Source organism: Cladophialophora carrionii, assembly GCF_000365165.1.
Source record: "Cladophialophora carrionii CBS 160.54 unplaced genomic scaffold supercont1.2, whole genome shotgun sequence".
In the NCBI taxonomy this organism is placed as follows: domain Eukaryota; kingdom Fungi; phylum Ascomycota; class Eurotiomycetes; order Chaetothyriales; family Herpotrichiellaceae; genus Cladophialophora; species Cladophialophora carrionii.
In genome coordinates, this window is record NW_008481827.1 from 2,763,397 (window position 1) to 2,781,353 (window position 17,957).

Consider the following 17,957-nt stretch of genomic DNA (forward strand, 5'->3'; position numbering starts at 1 on the left):
GTGTGAGCACCGCCCAGGAGGACTCCGGGGGCGTTGTATTATGTAACCTAGCGAGCTAATTTGGCCGCTGGGCATGCCGAGAGCACCTGGGACTCCACCAGTCACGGCCTCGCCTCCCACCCCCTCCGGTACTGCACCGAAGCCGCACCACACCCAGATCGTGGTGTGACAGCCTCCCCCATCATCTGCCCTGTTTGTTCCTCGAGGGAGCCGCTCGTCTCATCGTCCATAATCGGACCACGCGATTGAGTTCAGCCTCGTCCAATAACAAACTACTCGTTGTCCCTTCGAGCTTCCACTTGCGGCCATTGGGGACGCTTTCTTACCAATAGCTATGGCTATGGCACGGGTCTCGGGTCTCTCCGTGCAGCGTGGCAGCCTTGCCGAGCCCTGAGGCTTTACTGTGTTACACTGTCCACATGGTATGCGGATCTTGGTGGCAGCTGTGCAGAATACTACGTTCTACATCGTGAGTATATGTAACGCTGAACTTCCGCTTGCTATCTGTTTCCCCTATTCCTTCTCTCAAATCAGACAAGACATTACCAGAACATAAACACCACCGTTGACCAGATCAACTTGCACACAATCTTACCAATACCGTCCGGAAGAAGAAACGTCCATGCAATCCAACAGACCAACATCGATGAAGCCGCAAACCTCAACCAGCAGCTCGATTTCAGAAAGTCAAACACAACAAATGCACGGCTACGGCAACAGTTGGTTCACCAACCTCCACGAGCTGGGAACCCAGTACACCAAGCTGCACGCCGAACAAGACGCCAGTCTCACTGCCCGAGCATTATCCACAACCTCATCCCCGTCACCCATGCATTGCTATGGAGATTCGTGGTTCGAGAACCTCAGTGCCCAGAGGCTGGCGTACGAACAGCACAAGGCCGCCGAGGAGGAGGAGGAGGAGGAGGACGACGACGAAGCCCCCCCACCGCACAACTACGGGGATGCATGGTTTGAGAACCTCAACGGCCTACGCGTGGAGTACGAACGCACACATCAACCGCACAACTACGGCGACGCGTGGTTTGAAAACCTCAACACCCAAAGATTACAGTACGAGCAGGCCCATCCGCCGCAGTCGCAACCGCAGCCGCAGCCGCACAACTACGGCGACGCCTGGTTTGAGAATCTCAACAATCAGAGAATGCAGTACGAGCAGGCCCGTCAGCCACACCCGCACAGTTACGGCGCGGATTGGTTTGAGGGGTACGAGCGCATGTGGGAACAGTGGCAGACTTCAAAGACGTGCGGGCGAGCGTAGAGGAGTCGATGTGATGGGATTGGACTTGATTGGTATTGATTTACGACCAGCGCTTGTGTGAGCCAAGTGATACGGGTGTATATACACATTTGGCCCTCTTTGTACCATCAGAGCGATCGGGGTATTTATCGGGCTCAGTTGATTTGATCTGGGACGTCTGGGACCACGATCCCTTTTGCACCGGCGTTTGAAGTTGGGAATTGACGTTGGGATGGACGGGTGGGATAGCAGGAACCCAGTCATAAACTGTAATCCGTACAATTAATGTGGAGGAAACTATCCCGTAACGACAACGTGGATTCCATGATTTTGAGACAGTCCCGCTTGTTTTTACACGAATGTGGTCGATCGAGTATGCAATATCGTACACATACGTGATGTAGCATAATAAAACAGTAAGATTGACGCGGTTCGGGCGAGACTTTCAAGCATTTTCAGTTAGTGAACAGTGAGTGACCGGAACAGATGGAAAGACTTCATTATCGTCACGAAGAAAGCAAGGAACCAGTGTGGATTCATGGCTGTTGGACCTGATCATTTTGGAACATGCCTTGGACACCCACCATTGCGTTGCGACCGCTAGATTACGACGTCGTCAACGAACCGCCACATGACGCCGAGGGAACGACGTATACCCACGAGACTGCTGGTCTGATATTGCTTCTGCCATTCATGTTCGTTGCTAGTTCCATTTCTGCTCATTCCACTGAGCTAATCAAATACACTTCATCCCTTCAGATCAGCTATCAAAGAAGAGAGCCGCGCTGAGCATTTGCTCTAGCGCGATCTTCCCGGGTCGTCTATCTTTTGGCGCCGCGTCCATGTAACCATTGTCCCGCGTCGACTGCAAGTTGTCGTGGCTTCGTACTCTCTTGCGTCCAGACTCTTCAGACGGTGTCCTCGTGTGGTTGACCTTGGCCGGCACCGAGGGACTTCGGGAGACCTCATCTTTGAACGCCGACACGACGCTTGTCGAATCAGAGCCTTTGGCTGCGCTGACACCGGAATTCGAGGCATCTGTCTGTGTGGAAGGCACTTCTAGCGATTGGTTCGGCACGAACGTGACGCTTTGTTCGGCTCTAGTAGTAGCTAAATGTAGTGGTCCCGGGAAGTGGTTCGATTTTTGTGTCGATAAGTGGTCTTTGTTTTCGTTCTGGTGCCAGAGCTGTTCTCGAATGCGGCGCATGGCATGCATATGTCTGCGAAAGCCTGTCTCAATGCCGTCCAGGTTCAACATCTCCGCGGGACGATTGAGGTCCGTATGATGAGGCGAGGTCTGATGACTGGGCCATGACGGCGACCTAGGACCTTCTGAGCTGGTGCTTGAGAAGCCTGGGCGAAGAGAAGATACCCCGTTTTCCTTGAGATTGTCGTTGACGATGCTGACTTGTTTGATAATCCTGCTCGCTCCCTCGGGGCCTTGCACCGTGCTAGCCGTCCTTCCCTGATCCCATTTGTGCAATACGGTTCTTGTGACTTCTTGGAGGACCCGGTATTCTTCAGTTTCCGTTGCAGCTTTCGCTCGAGCGAGCTCGGCGTGTGTCAGGGATGAGAGGAACACGTTGAGACTTTCCACAAGCATCGACAACTTCCGCCGAAAGTCTTGGACCGTGACGCCGTCGTAGTTCACATCGTGGTTCGTAAGCCACTGCTTTACCGCTGCGCGATCCCTGGCTGACGTCGATAGATAGAGTTTTACGAGGTTGTAGAGTGGTCGAAGAGCAGCATTCAATGAATTGAGGATCTTCGAGAATGTCAACGCCCAACGCTTGTGGTCTGGTTGTCGATCGATGAGTAGCGACGTGCTCCCGATGCTGTGTAGGGAATCCAGGCTAATGGCTACTGTCCAGACCTCGAATCGCAGGTTCTCAAAATCTTCCGAGGCCTTCTGCATGCCATAGAAAGTGTGCCAGGCTAGCTTGCAGGCATCTGCCAGGGCACTGTGAGTCTGCGACTCGCTGAATCCAATAGAGGGTGACATGAGTAATGCTTGTCGGGGGAAAGGAAGAAGGATGACCAGTTTACAAACCGTTAGTGACAGCCAAGCAGCTTTTTGAAGAATCCGGTTGAATTTTCGAGGATAGGTGTACTACAGTCACAGGTTGCTCTTTACCTCGCGTCAAGTCCAGCTTTGCAGTGGCCTCGGCCAGGTTTGCCTACCCGCAATGCCACATGTGTGGTGTGTAAAGGAAGGCAAGAGACAGGAGACAGGTTGCCCGCGTACTGTAGCCCAGCGATCGTGTTGCCTGTGCTGAAGGAAGACCTCAACGCGGTGAGACTGGTCGTGCCACTCTGTGGCCTGACAAAGGGGACAGTATTACGCTCAGCGGCACCATCAGGCCCGATCGAACGGCCTCGTCTGAACGGATACAACACCCGTGAGATCATTGACGCGTCAGAGCAGAACGCCCCTGCAAGATCCTAGTGTAGGGTTAGCCGCAGGACGGTAATCCTCTTGAAATGGTATTTGTCACTGGCATCAGGCATCGGGGGAGTCACAAGTACCGCCTCGGCTGCTATTGAATCCCTTGCCGCGCGGGAAGGTCACTAGCGGCAGGCATAATAATATGGCCTGCGACAGATCAGTCCCACTGCGATTCTAGAGCATGGCCGATTTGCGGCTCAAAGCAAAAATCTCCATCATCAAAGCCCTGCACAACATCGATGAGGAGTTGAAGTTTGACACCGGAGTTTTAGGTCCGGGCGCCACCAAACCCCAGAAGTTATCGCCAAGAACTTCAACTTTGGGCCAATGAGCCCTGAGAGGCACCTAGGATCTAACCGCGGAGGCCGTCTAGGCTCGCCTAGAGAGGACCACAGGCTTCCCGTCACATATCAGCTTACCTACGGTACCAACAAATTAAGGCTCGCGGCGCCGCCCAAGACAGGCGGGGACACGAGATACTCGCCGCAGTCGTCGGTGCCCGCTGCCACCTCTGATATCGTTGCCATCTTGAAGTAAAGAATCCCGAGCAACTCAACAATGCAAAACCATTCATGTCAACTGCTCTGCTTCCTCAGTTCATTGTCCCCGGAGCCACAACCATGCCAACGCCAACACCCAGAGTGTCAAGTCTAAGATCAGAACAATAGGGTTCGTCCTCGACAAAAGCGATGCCTCACCTCCGAAGAGTCCACAAACTGCGCTCTCCGACCTTCGTAACAACAGACTTGCCAGTGCAATAGTACGTTACCTACCTTCAGCGAGACACGCGACAGATTCTAACAAGGTACTTGAAGGCCACCCACTTCCTAACGTTGTCGTCGCTCGGCATGACGAGCACAGAAGTACATTCAACATCTCTTTACTAGCCTTCCCCCGATCGACCTAGTGAGACTCGAGGCTTCGCAGACAGAGGTTATCTCGAGTCTAAACCCCACTTCGAATACCCCAGCACGTCGAAGTTTACTGGTATGAAGCTCGATCATGCTTGGCCAGCTACGTCCAATTGAGCTTGGAATGAGCCAACGACTGGGTATGGAGCCGGACTAATCGTGAAAAGATAAACGCCGAGTCCTCCAACGGTCGCCGGGCGAAGTCCGCAATACCGAAATGCAACAGTACAGTATCACACCACCTGCTCTGTCACGCCACGACTGTACAGCAGACACTCGGACGCCAAATTGCAAACCGCAGGCAGCAACCCAAATTAGTCCTGATTTGTCGAGAGCTCATTGTTGCATCTTGCAGCCTCACATTATAACCCGAGATTGATCGACAACTTACCTGATTAACGGGACCAGGGAGTGGCCCGATACACCGGCGAGTAAGGTCTCAATGTGGACTGTTGCACAGTCTCAATCGCTTGGAACCTCGTTCGCTTGAATAGGTGCGCGCATTAGATGGCCATGCACAATTGATATCATACTTGAACAGGCCTAACGCCCATCCAGCAGCCGTCATAATCAGGCTTCGAGATGGACGACCTGAATCGATCGAACCGACGCCAACTCGTCGGCAACGCATCTTCCAATCCTGAAAGCACACCCTCGACACGACCATCCTCAAAGACTGTTCAGACCCGGCGCCAGGCATATGAACTCAGCTCTATCTCCAGGCTGAAGATCCAGAAGGAAGCGTCCAAATCGTCACCTCGACTCCACAAGCTTGTCGCTCATGCTGCCATGTTCGACAATGCGACGAGATTCATCCTAGACCACATTGATGGCTCAAATGTTGAGGATGACTTATCGGACTCCGTGGCAATCGAAGGAGTACTGGACGCAAAAGAGCACGGGTGTGGCCATATCGCTCAGCTTGAGGATCACGACCAGAATGGGGATGAGACATTCCAATCTTCCTTCGAGGTCAGGAATCGGACGTCGTTCAGTGGATACGCACACCGGAAGCCAAAGGAGGGCTGCGCTATAGTTGTCATCGAGGCTCTTGCGGACGAAGAAGGCGACACCTTTGAAGATACAGCGGACGAATCTAACACCGACTCTGATGATGACGACTACGATCACTTCGACGACCGCGAGATCTGGAGCGACGCTCCTCTTGACGGCGACTGGCGCAAGATGCAGTCGGACTGGGATTTCTGGGACGCCAGCGCGAATTTGGTTCGTGATTCTCGCGATGACGATCTCCTTCTCTGGTCCCAGCAACCACGAGTTTTATCTACAAAGCAAGCCGAGAGTCTGTTTCTCGAGGCGTTTGGATAATTATTGAGTGGCGGGCACACTACTTCTTTGACCATGACCATAGATGACACTCCAGTTATCTATGTCCTGCTCGAAGCTTCGGCAAAGGCTAGATTCGAGTCGGCAAAATGATCCCCGATGGTCCTAAACTTCTTCGAGAATCGCTGCGCCCGGAAAGCACCTCGACTCCCCATAAGCTCTGGGGTGCCGCGAGGCTGGTCGGAAAGGGGTCGCCACCGACACGGCGTGTGAAAGGAGGCAGGGCATTCCTGATTCCACCACGGGCATGGACTTGCAGGGCTACTTCACCTGCTGACGTGGCGTCGATATCTGCGGCGCCTGGTCTCCGTGTAGCCTTGTGTGGTGGAGAATCATGCCATTCCGTTATCAATCACCAACACGAGGGCGCCCTGGGCCGTCGACAATTTCATCCTCTGCTCCCGATCAGTACGCTTTCTGCGTGAACCTTCTTGACACTTCCCACAGACTGTTCAAAACGCGGTCACCAGTGGTTGTCGAATCTGGTGGAGAGTGGGTTTTATCGTGCTTGCAGCAAGCATAGTGCTGGGTTCGCCCACGTTTCTCAAATCTGTCCATCAATGGAAGGCTTCTCCAGCTCATGGCGTACTCGAGCTCAACCATGCACAGACAGAAGTCGATGACTGCCGAAGCGAGAAAAGAAACTCTGTCTCAAGAACCAGCACAAGCTCCTCATCAGAACAGCTGGCAAACATTTGATTGGTCACAAGTTGACGATCGTGAACGCAAACATGGCTTTGACCAGTTTGCAGTCCGTCGAGAAATACGCTTTGGGAGGTTGCTCGCCGAAAGATACCTCCTCTGACATGAGAGACATGACCTTGTTCAACCATGATCTCACAGTCCAATCAAGGTCGTCCAAGTGCCAGGAACAAAGTGTCCAGAATTGCCGAGAGGTGAAAAACGGACACCGTCGAAGGTGGGGGAGATCGAGAGACCGGCGTCGACGGTGCATATAAAAGCGACAACAATTGTAGCTGTTGCTCTCCGTGAGACATTAGCATCTGCATTTGAGAGGCCACTGATGACGGCTGCGACGGAGCCGAGTATGCAGATTGACCAGATGGCCTCGATGATGCAAAGGGCAATGAGGTCGAGGCGGACGAAGGTCTCGTCGATAGCACTACTGAGGTCGAGTTCTCTGGTACTATATCTCATTGATTGGTTCTCGTCGAAGTCTGTATCGATTGGGAATGCGCTTGTCGTTGACCGATCCCCAAGCTGGTTCGACACTCCATGGAATATGTCGCAAGGGGGATCATGAATCGCTTCGTCGATAGAGGCCTTGCACGTCGCGTGGTGTCCCTAATGCAGACCACAGACGGAGCCAGAAACCGTGTGCGGGCGATATCTGTGCAGCCCTGTCCTCATGATATCGAAGAGGGTGTCAGGCATATCAGGTGAGGTGCCCCAAACCGAGTTGGCAGATGACTCGAGGCTCTAGCTCCCATTACGCGCGGCAACAAGCATGACTACGTAGGTACATGGTGCGCGGTAGAGTTGATGCAGCGCCACACGACCTCGCGGTCAGTACTCATTTTCCACCCCTGGGGATGAATGCATAAGTCATATACGCGAGACGACGGTCGCACATCTTCGTCGATGGCTCGGAGTTCAAAGTCTGCAGCTGGATCCGAAGATGGCTTGGTGGAGGCACGACAGCTGCCACTTCGAGCCTCGCAGATATATTTATGTAACGGACGCCAACAGCTCTTGGCACTTCATATTGTCTAGACCACGGGACGTCGTTCCGTGCTGGATGAAGAGCGATCACCCGCTCCTCAGTCCGGCAGGAATTGGAGTGTAATCCAGCAAGCTCTGGCAGGGCCTCGATGGGCAGAGCAAGCATGGCGAACGGTGACGCCGAACCACGAGAGGTGGAACATTCTGGCTGTTGAGTCAAAAGGAACGCTGGGGAGAAGGAAAGCCTAGAGCTCTACTGTGTCGAAGGTTCTGTTTCCACCTACTTCTCGCGCACTTGAATTCACCTCGAGCCGCAGCAGGGCTGTAGGGGTGCCTCGGGAGGATTGCATACGATAAGCGATATCGTATGCGGTTCCCCAGCGATCTCTTGGCAGGACGACTGGAAAATTGCTCATCGGGGCTTCGCCTGAAACTCGCCGCAGTTCGGAGGGTCTTAGGTAATTGACAGGGCTTCGACGACAAGTTTCCAGCGAGTCATCGGCTACTGGGCTGCACAGTTGGATCAGTCGCATGTCGGTCCAGCGGTGAAAAACGGTCAGCCAAGGTCCAGAAGCACGGCGCCGACGCGAGCGCATATTTGCGTTGCATTAATCCGAGTATGCCCACGTGCAAGGCGATCAAGGGTGCCAGCACCCAGCCCCAGCGGCGAGATCCGCCTTGTGGTTTGTCGTCCGTGGCATGATGGCAGCCGTGTTCAGTGAGGTGGGAACGGCTGTTGCACTGGCACCAGATCGTCCACCTGTCGGTGGCCACTCCCGATACTCTACGCCGGCCCAGTTAAGCGAGGGGCACAATACGCGCGGCAGAAGTCGGCAGAGTTCAGGCTGTCAGTCGGTAGCCTTGCTGCGACGACAGTAAACTTCCAGCTTGTTAGGCTGGCCTCAGCCTGGTTGGACAACGGTCCCGGGTACAAGTAAAGGCGGCCCACCAGCACCGACAGACAATGGGCATACCGTCATGTCTTCCCGTCAAACCACTATCAAACAACTGTACGCTACCCAACACACTAACGATCCGCCTATACACACACAACTCTACACACAGCGGAGAGCTCGAGACCATGTCATACTCGCAGCCGCAATCACAGTCACAATCTTACCCACCATACCAACGGACCTTATACGACAACAATCAACCAGTATTGGTATGTCCAGTATCGCTCTGCTTGAGCTTGGCTCTTGATTCACCTTGCTGACAGTCCTTTAGCAGCCTGGCTGGAATAGTTTCGACGGCACTTGTCCACCATCATCCGCAGCAGCAGCAGCAGCAGACTTTGAGAACTACACTCAATTTCCGCTCGATCCCGGAGGTTACAACGATGCCAACCTCCTTGCCGCAGAGGAGCAGATCCCTCAATCGCCAAACTACTCGCAATACCTGAACTTCGATTCCATGGATACTGGTCCAGCTGCTGCTGGTGCTGCTGGTGCTGGATCCAGCCCAGCCGTCATGTCCCAGCCATTGTTCGGCACCGGCGCAATCGCGGCGGTCGACCCTGAGCAATATGCCGACTTTGCGATCAAAATCGAACAGCCCGAGCCTGAACAGTTACAACGACAACAACAAGAGGCAAATATGTCCCTGCCTACCTACTCACCGAGCATGAACCCGAACCCGAACCTCAACCAACGAGACAACCGTGTCCTCGCTCGAACCTGCGGCGCCGTCCCCGCGTGCGGCCATATCCTCGAAAGCCCTGACCTCGAAATGGAAGATCTCAACCTCGGCGAATGGTACCCTCCTTCGACGATCTCGCCAGCCGAAAGGGATACCCAGCTCTCAAAACAACTCGGGGCCGACGACCCGCGCCGAAAACCAAGCGCCGACGACGGCACTGGCAGTGGCACCGGCACCGGCACAATGACACGAAGCAGCAGCAGTAGTGCAGCCGCGGCCACGACGAGCAAGAAACCGCGCAAACGGGGCCGCAAACCCTTGGCAGACGACGACGACGACGAGGCCCAGGCTCAGGCCCAGGCCCGCGCCAAACAAGCCCACTCGATCGTCGAGCGGCGATACCGCGACAACCTGAACGGCAAGATCATGCAGCTGCATCGTACGCTCAGCTCCATCGCGGCGAGCGGGGGCAACCAGAACAGGACGGCGGGAGACTATTATCTGGACGGTGATGAGACTGCGACGCAGAAGCCCCAGGACCAACGCACCGGAGCGGGCACACGGGTGCGTAAGTCGGACGTCATGACCGACGCGGTGAATTATGTGCATCAGAGTGAGGTGCAGATGCGGCATATGGAGAACGAGATCTCGCGGCTGACGGACCGGGTGAGGACGCTGGAGAAGTTGGTCAGATGCGAGGATTGTGTGGTGTTGAAAGAGATGGTGAGGCGGTCGCTGCAGGCCGAAGGCCAGCCTCAGGCGCAGGCGCAGGGGCGTTCTCATCGGGGGATGTAGGGCGCAGCAGGGTGGATGGATTGATTGATCGGGTTACGCCACGACTGTTACGAATTTCTGGCCTAGGTGGCACGGAAAGGCCGCGTAATGTGCAGGGAGGGATGAAACGGGTTGGCAAAACAAACGGCCAAGCGAGCAACCAAGCGAGGGGCGATATAATTCGACAAAACGACCCTCGTATATGGAGTTATGAGTCTGGATATACACTGGCCATGGGTTGGTTATGGATGTCATCAGTTCAATACAGTTCAGTCCTTTTCTGTGCTGTGCTGTTCTGTTCAGTTCAGGTTCAACACAAGACTCGAGAGAGAAATGACCTGGGAAAGGGAATGGGTATCGTTACTTCAACTCCGCCACCCAATATCGTATCGTCTGGTATGATGTGATATGGAGCGGCACATTATGGGATGGGATGGGATGGTACAGCATGGCATAGAACAGGCAAAGGGACAGCAGGAAGAGGCAAGTCAAGATGAAGAGAGGGAACACGCACAAGAACGCGCATCGTGGTCCCTTCAAAGCATGGATGCATGGATCGATAGATGGACGGACGGACGGAGGGGCGGAGGGACACCCAGTCACGGCGATACGACGACACGACCTCTACATATATACTATCTCTCTGCGGTTTCGACTCGCACCGGCTCGTCCTTGTGCTTGAGTCTGGTGTCCGCGTTTGGCGTTCATGGATCTCCCAGCAGGGTACAAGGTCGCACAGATGCTGCGATGAAGGTGAACGGAGGTGATGTGATCTTGGTGGCAGGTGCACGCATGGGATAATTATGGGTTACTCGTATACTCGTGTACTCGAATGGACATGTGACGTTCAGTGACATTTTGACTGACATTCAACAATCACGACTTTCGCCTTTCGACTTTGACTTTCAACTATTATATTTCCCCTTTCTTTCGAGGTGAAGCGGACAAGTCAATAACATGACATGCCACGCCAAGTCTGTACGTCCGGTTGGTTGCTCATGGTTTGCAAGGAAGCGGGTTGGGTCGTCTGGTCCTCGATGCTGATACTTGATACCAGGGTACATTCCCGACGAGAAAGGACGTTATCCTTGGGGCAATAGATAGGTCCACAAAGTACATGAGACGGGATACAGTACGAGACAACTCAACCCTTGATGCACGATATTTTTAAGTCGCCTCTTCGATGTCTTCGATCTTCCTCCGTTGGTTCAATATCTCAACGAGATTTCCGTGGCCCGGACGTAGTGTAATGTATGGTGGACATCGATTGCCAATAGATATGCTATTGCATTTAGGGATACCACGCTGGACACCCTGCGGAGTGACATATACTGCGCCACGTACGCATGCTGATTTACTGTGTAAGAGGCCGTAACAGTACTGGGCCTGTGCTGTAGTCATACTTCATGACAACATAGATGGCGGGAACGGACTATCTCATTGGGGCGACTGATGTGATATACCCTGCCGTACAGTCATAGCATATAGCATACAGCATACAACATACAGCATACAACATACAGCATACAACATACAGCATACAACATACAGCACGTGAGTACAACGGGCATGTGAGTACATGAGTAAGTGGGCACGTGTATGTGAGTTCGCAAAGACAAGCACAACAAGCCCGCGAATCTCCAACTTCAAACTCGACTTCCCCAATTGTCTGGCTCATGTATCCATCCAAACTTGTGGACTTGGGACTTGTTGACAACCGAGTCGTCCTTCAAAGCCAAGCCAAGGGAGGACCGAAGGGCGTGGGCGTGGGCGCGGGCGCGGAGTATGGCCGCTGATGCGTTCCGCTGGACGTACGAGAACATCCTCTACCTACGTACACTGTATTCATGGGAATAGAATCGCGGTGCCGTGCCAGTCCAGTCGCTAGAGCTGCAGCTGGAGCCTCGTCCTGTGCTGTGCTGTGGATGTCCGGTGGGCTGTTCTACTCTACTCCGTACTGGATCTGGCCGATCGGGGGATCCAAACAGTTCTCCGCATCTTAATCAGCCTCGGCACTCTCGGCCAGCAGTACGAAGCTGGGCAAACCCCAGAAATTGCTTCGTAGGTAAGCATGTCCTCGTACCGGGGCCGCTACCCCTCAAGATCCGAGAACTGTAAGAGCCTCTGGCTGGCCGATGGCATGGATGCTCGGCAGATCGGGCGCGGATGTTGGGGTTGAGGATGAGCCGTCCCAGCAAAAGTTGGAGATGGGTGTTTGGGGATGGAGTCGATACTCGCGTTATACGTACCGTAGGGCAAGTATGCGTCTCAAATAGGTGATGAATGGATAGCAGACGATTGTTGACCTGGGTTACGAGTCAAGGGTAACGAGAGATTTAGATCGTGGACGATAAAGCTCGAGAAGTCGGCACCGGTTACCATGTCTCAGAAAATGAAGGGCAAAGTCTGCATCGTGACAGGAGGAGGACATGGATTCGGCGAGGCTATGGCTAAGCGATTCGTCGAAGAGGGTGCCAAAGTGGTGATTGCCGACATCAATCCCAAAGCTGGCCAAAGGGTCGAGCAGGAAATAAACGCCGCGCACGGCCAGAAGACAGCCTTGTTCCAGGAGGCCAATGTGACGAGTAAAGCCTCGTGGGAGAAACTGCTCGAGGTCACGCTGAAGGAGTTTGGCGGCGTTGACGTGCTGGTCAATAACGCAGGAACCACGTACCCGAAGAAGGCGTCGCATACCGTCACCGAAGAGGAGTACGACAAGGTCATCACCGTCAATCAGAAGTCCATCTTTCTCAGCGTGGCCGTGGTTGTGCCTTATTTCATCGAGAAGAAGGCCGGGACGATCCTCAATGTTAGCTCTGTGGGAGGTATCCGGGTGAAGAACGGGCTGGTATGCAAATCATGATCCATTCAACGTGACGCCTGATGATTGACGTCTTTAGGTATGGTACGGTGCGACCAAGGCGTTTGTGAACAAGGTAATCTCATATCGCTTGCAGGCAGCAACAGTCGCTGACTTGTCTAGATCACCGAGGGCCTCGCATCGGAATATGGCCATTCTGGAATAAGGGTCAATTCCGTTTGTCCTATCCTGGGATATACCGATTTGTGAGCCGGACTGGACATTTCTTCTCGGGGCTGGACCAAAGGTGGCTAATTTCTATCGCAGGGCACAATCATTCATGGGCGTCGACGACACACCAGAGAACAGGGCCAGATTCGAGGCGTCTTTCCCTCGGGGAGAAGCCTTGAAGATGAACACTTCGGTCGGATACGTCGCCAATGCCGCTGTATATCTCTGCTCTGATGATGCTGCGTTCGTGTCGGGCATCTGCATGCCGGTGGACGGAGCAGCAACCGTGTTCGCCGCTGGAGGTATGTTCTGGAGATTGGCCATCAAACAACACAGCTAACGATTTTTGTAGTTGGCAAGTGACCCGGGCGGCGCCTTCGACCATTCAAGCCGCCATAGAATATGCAAAAGGTCAAACTGTAGAGCTGTCTTCGCGAAGTTGTTGGATGATGTCCGAGGCTGGTGTGGAAATTGCTTGAAGAGAAGTTGTTGCCTTGGGCAAGCCGAAAAGCACTTACTAGTCATCTCAAAGGGCTTCTCGAAGTGGTTTGTATATTGGGCACCGTCGCGAGTCACCCTGAATTTCGTATGAGGTAAACCGGAATCTTTTGTGTGGTGATTCGTAGCCGCTTACTCCTTTGGTGCTTCCGCTGCTGCTTGACCGACTGCCACCCGACTGAGAGACTTGCCACGATCTTCGTGCAAGCCAACGTGAGAGCCAGATACCAAGTGTGAGTCAAGCTCCGGTCAATACATACCACTCAGATCCGGCCCACGGCTGCATGGGGACCGCATTCTCAATATTGCCAAGTCCGTGTTCTTGAATGTAGGCCTGTGTCAACCTTGGGACGAGATCTTGCGGGTTTTGACGACAACTGATCCACGAATGTCACCTGTGCAATGGCAATAAACACCGCGGACCCATACTTTACCCAGAAAAAGGATCCCAACCCGAAAGTCGGTTATGGAATTAGTGCACGTGGTGAAGAGGAAGTCCGCAATGGCTCTTCGACTTTTCACGACCTGGAACGGGCGTGCCGTGGAGTCCCCACGTCGGTTTGGTTAAAGTTGAGGCGGCGAGCAGCACGGCAAATGAAAGGAACCATTCCATGACCTTCCCATCTGCCGAGGGTACTTCGTCCCCGCCTAAGAGAGCGCGACGAAGCAGCCGTGGTCAGGGCAGAAAACCGACGAAGAAGCTCTCGTTTCCTATAATGAAGACGGCCTTGATTGAGAAGAGCGTGTTTAGCTTCGCGAACCCGAATTCAAATGCACAGGTCCAGAGTCGAAATGCCGACGAGTACCATCCCACGTCGGCGACGGTGTGGAAGCGGTCAGTGATGCTCGGTACCGCCGTAGCGACATTCTTGTCGGCATCTAGGCGTCGAAGGATGGGGTTCACACGCAGCGCCATGATAATGAACTGGAACTTCGTCCCTGTCAGGTATTTGGGCTCGGTGCCTCTATAGGACTCGACATTGAGGTGCCCAATCGTTCGTGCCGAGCTTGCCGCAGGTGGCGGTCGGTCATGCGGTTGCTCTGCCGATTCCGCAGGTCGGGCAAGATGGCGATTGCTTCGTGTCCGAGAGGAAGGTCTTCAGTATTCGCTGTTGTCGCCATCGAAAAAGACCCACATAATGAGAATACGAGGAGAAAAAAAGACGAAGATTGTGGGACGGTGTAGGACGCGCGGGGCCCATTGCCAGCGATTGCAGTCGAAAAGCAAACTTAACCGGTGTACAGACACCACATCTGGCTATCCAGTACTATACCTGATACCAGGCACAGTTGGACAGGCGGAACGCCCAAGTTCGTCAGAATGTAGCAAGTACTCCGTACAGTACATGCGCATTTCCTCCCTCGACCCGCGCACGAGAGGTGTCCCCACACGGACTGTAGCGAGCCGGATAGGAATAGGAGGTATAATTAGATATACGGAAGTCGACACGTGTCTTGCGACCGCTGTACTGTAGCGAGCCGGATAGGAATAGGATGTACAAATACTCGGAATCAGTCGACACGAGTCCTGCGACCGCTGTACGGTATGAGCGTCGTAAAGGCGAGTTATGGAGCACACTGTATCGAGCTGACCTCGAGTTGACACCAACCCCGCGGATGATTGTTATTTTTTTGATCAATGAGGGTTGAATCCAGATCCAAGTTATTGAAAATTACTCGAAGCCGCAGGCACACTTGCCAAATAAAACATCACATGACTCAGCTTGTGGTCTTGGCACGTGTGCGACTTGACTCGAGTACTCACGATGCGCTCGCGACTCGAGCTCGGGCTCGCAGGCTCTAATTAATTTATTCCAAGTTCAAACCCGAAAAGAGATCCGAGTGCTGCAAAGAACATCTATTACGCAGTTTTCCATTTATGCGGTTGCCAAAAACCAGGGTATCGTCGACCACCAGCCAGATATGCCGAAAGGAAAAGGAAAGATATCGCGTACAACGTGGGAGTGCCATTGAAGGCAGGACAAGGAACAAAGTCATCAGTCCCCTGGGCCCATACGTTGCTTAGGAAGAGGGCATGCATCGAACCGCTGTCCGCATATTGTGTACCACATTTCTTATGATCGTTGCGCCTGAGTACAGCCACGTGGTTACCCAACCTCGATGGTTTGGTGACATGAAGCTCCCCCACCCAGTCCGCCAGATTGTTATGTGTTTGCCAGGTCATAAACTGACGTCCCGAGTACTACCCAGCAGATCCAGTCTGGAACCCAACAAGTCGTACCGGCCACCGCCCGCCTCCATCATCTGCCTTTCTCACGCATGAAGCCTCTTATGCGGTTGGAGGGAATTGCATTGGCGGTAGCCCGTATGAGTAGGCGGTGTAGATGCCGATAGGGCACTCGTCCTGGTCTTGGAAAAACCAAAAGTTGGTGTCATTGGTGCTCGTCATCCCAGCGACGCAAGTGCCGGCGCCGACAAAGCAAGGACCGACATCGATGGTGTAGGCATTGCCGGGTTCCATGTGGATGGGTGGGAAAGGCGGGAATGGGCCTGGGGCTGGCTGGTTGTTCCATGTGGTCTCGGGTCCCGGACAGCTTCCTGGGTTGTAACCAGTGAAGAAGAACGAGCCACCGCCCTCGTAGTCGAAGTTGGACGTCTTCAGTTGTGATTTTGCTGGGAAGATGAATTCCAACGTGCAGTTCGCGTCGGCTCTCTCCGCCGGCACGTCGAAGCTGAAGATGGAGGCAATGTCATTGGGCGTGAAGACGCCGTTGTATTGCGGTCCAAACGCCTTGTCTGGTTGAGATTTCGAGATCTGAGTGATGTAGTGGGGGAACTCGAATTGGCCGGCCTCGAGCTCTGCAGGACAACCTTCACGAGGTGCGAGGGCGCGTTTGCGCAAGACCTCACCCGGGTATGCTGCGGCGAGGCCGGCCAAGGCGGCAATGATGGCGATCGACTTCATCTTCTTGTCTTGGTGTACGGTTGGCGCGTGGTATTATGAGTACAGAGGAAAGATTGCGCAAGAAGATAGTTGGTTAGGTTGCGTGTGCTGAAGCGAGTGACGGTAGCGAGTGACAGATAGTAGAGGAGAGGAAGAGGTGAGGCTTGAGTCAAGAGAGCGCGCCCATATCAACAAGCAGTTATAGAAGCAGTGGGTACCTCTATCCGAGGGAGATTGCCCATGGAGTCCAATAGCCGAATAGCCATGCTCGACGTGCGTTAGCGGCTCAGGCAGGGCAAGCTCTCGCGACGCTCGAAAGCTTCTTTGTCCATTGATCTTCAGGCTGGCGGAGACGCTGGACCGCGAAACCCTGTGTGGAAGGACGTCACCTTGGTGAGACAAGCCTCAAGCCTGATTGCCTGATTTGCCTGGTTTGGGAGCGGCTTGCTCGCCAGCCGCGAAACAGGTGTGGTGTCAGTCAACGGTGCGGTAGTTCGAGAGTTGCGTCTCCCCTAGCTGGGGTGATGGTGGAGCTTTGGCGGCTTGGATAGAGCTTGAGTAGAGCTTAAGGGGCGGCGCTCGTGTTATGCCGCCTCTGACTGGATATCTCGGCAGTCATGCTGAATGTTTATTCGCAGGCACCCGGATATCTGAGCCTGTTGGTCTCCACGAGGTAGAGCCGCTACCCGAGAGTGCTTGTGAAGAGTGCTTCCACTCACAAACCTAGAATAGCTTGTGATCAGAACAAACAACTCCGAGGCGCAGGGCGGCTGTGGGAAGCATATGATCTGTCGTTCGCCGAGGCGTGCCTACTGGGTACTGGGTACTTTCTGAGGCAGAAATTGAGAAGGTCGAATGATTGTCACAGGCCATCACCAGTTTGTCGGAACGGCAAATTGCAGGTCCAGTGGTCGGAGCAGGGGAGCTACATCAGTGGCAAGGGCAGCAAGGGCAGCAAGGGTCTGCTTCTGGGCCTCGAGCCAAGCTCCAGAAGAGATCTTCGTGGCGTGATTGGGTTCTGACGGACAAGCCTGATTGCGCCACTCCCGGGTACGAGGTACAAGTGGTGCAAGCACTGGCGGTGGTTTGCTAACAAAAGAATAGCGTACGGGAAATCGGCAAGTCGCATGGAGCAAACGCACCGCGATGCTCCCTGGTGATGAGTTACAGTATGATGAGCAATTTCGAATATACGCAATAGAGGAGTCCATGGCATCTTCGGTGTGTTGTGTACTCCATATGACATCCATTAATACCTATTGGGAATATGTCTGTCTCGATCGGGTGGAAGAGGACAGCCGGGGAGCATGCAGACAATGTTTCCACGGCCCGCAACTGCTGTAGCGCGTTATTGGAAAGAAGAAATCGTGGTGCGACCGGTGGCAAGAGCTGGAATTGCGGCAGAAAAGTCTCATTGCCATCGCGACGATTCGTGAGGTTGTTCATGACCATGTCGAGGGTTCACG

At 53.8% G+C, this 17,957-nt stretch overlaps 8 protein-coding genes across 8 annotated transcripts; 4 read left to right on the forward strand and 4 right to left on the reverse strand.

Moving 5' to 3' along the window:
• Positions 1–646: 646 nt before the first annotated feature.
• G647_03066 (uncharacterized protein) lies at positions 647–1,279 on the forward strand (the record flags this gene model as incomplete). The annotated part of the gene is made up of 1 exon (XM_008727412.1): positions 647–1,279. One exon carries the CDS (start codon positions 647–649, stop codon positions 1,277–1,279), a length of 633 nt encoding a protein of 210 aa, XP_008725634.1.
• Positions 1,280–2,018: 739 nt separating this feature from the next.
• G647_03067 (uncharacterized protein) lies at positions 2,019–3,260 on the reverse strand (the record flags this gene model as incomplete). Its single annotated transcript, XM_008727413.1, has 1 exon — positions 2,019–3,260. One exon carries the CDS (start codon positions 3,258–3,260, stop codon positions 2,019–2,021), a length of 1,242 nt encoding a protein of 413 aa, XP_008725635.1.
• Positions 3,261–5,197: 1,937 nt separating this feature from the next.
• On the forward strand, positions 5,198–5,944 carry G647_03068 (uncharacterized protein; the record flags this gene model as incomplete). Its single annotated transcript, XM_008727414.1, has 1 exon — positions 5,198–5,944. The coding sequence occupies one exon, from the start codon at positions 5,198–5,200 to the stop codon at positions 5,942–5,944; it is 747 nt and encodes a 248-aa protein (XP_008725636.1).
• Positions 5,945–6,799: 855 nt separating this feature from the next.
• Positions 6,800–7,120, reverse strand: G647_03069 (uncharacterized protein; the record flags this gene model as incomplete). The annotated part of the gene is made up of 1 exon (XM_008727415.1): positions 6,800–7,120. The coding sequence occupies one exon, from the start codon at positions 7,118–7,120 to the stop codon at positions 6,800–6,802; it is 321 nt and encodes a 106-aa protein (XP_008725637.1).
• Positions 7,121–8,726: 1,606 nt separating this feature from the next.
• G647_03070 (uncharacterized protein) lies at positions 8,727–10,078 on the forward strand (the record flags this gene model as incomplete). Its single annotated transcript, XM_008727416.1, has 2 exons — positions 8,727–8,810; positions 8,873–10,078. 2 exons carry the CDS (start codon positions 8,727–8,729, stop codon positions 10,076–10,078), a joined length of 1,290 nt encoding a protein of 429 aa, XP_008725638.1.
• A 2,359-nt stretch (positions 10,079–12,437) lies between these two features.
• G647_03071 (uncharacterized protein) lies at positions 12,438–13,451 on the forward strand (the record flags this gene model as incomplete). Its single annotated transcript, XM_008727417.1, has 5 exons — positions 12,438–12,905; positions 12,958–12,993; positions 13,041–13,123; positions 13,185–13,390; positions 13,441–13,451. The coding sequence occupies 5 exons, from the start codon at positions 12,438–12,440 to the stop codon at positions 13,449–13,451; spliced, it is 804 nt and encodes a 267-aa protein (XP_008725639.1).
• An 811-nt stretch (positions 13,452–14,262) lies between these two features.
• On the reverse strand, positions 14,263–14,502 carry G647_03072 (uncharacterized protein; the record flags this gene model as incomplete). Its single annotated transcript, XM_008727418.1, has 1 exon — positions 14,263–14,502. The coding sequence occupies one exon, from the start codon at positions 14,500–14,502 to the stop codon at positions 14,263–14,265; it is 240 nt and encodes a 79-aa protein (XP_008725640.1).
• A 1,374-nt stretch (positions 14,503–15,876) lies between these two features.
• Positions 15,877–16,512, reverse strand: G647_03073 (uncharacterized protein; the record flags this gene model as incomplete). Its single annotated transcript, XM_008727419.1, has 1 exon — positions 15,877–16,512. One exon carries the CDS (start codon positions 16,510–16,512, stop codon positions 15,877–15,879), a length of 636 nt encoding a protein of 211 aa, XP_008725641.1.
• Between the last annotated feature and the right edge of the window lie 1,445 nt (positions 16,513–17,957).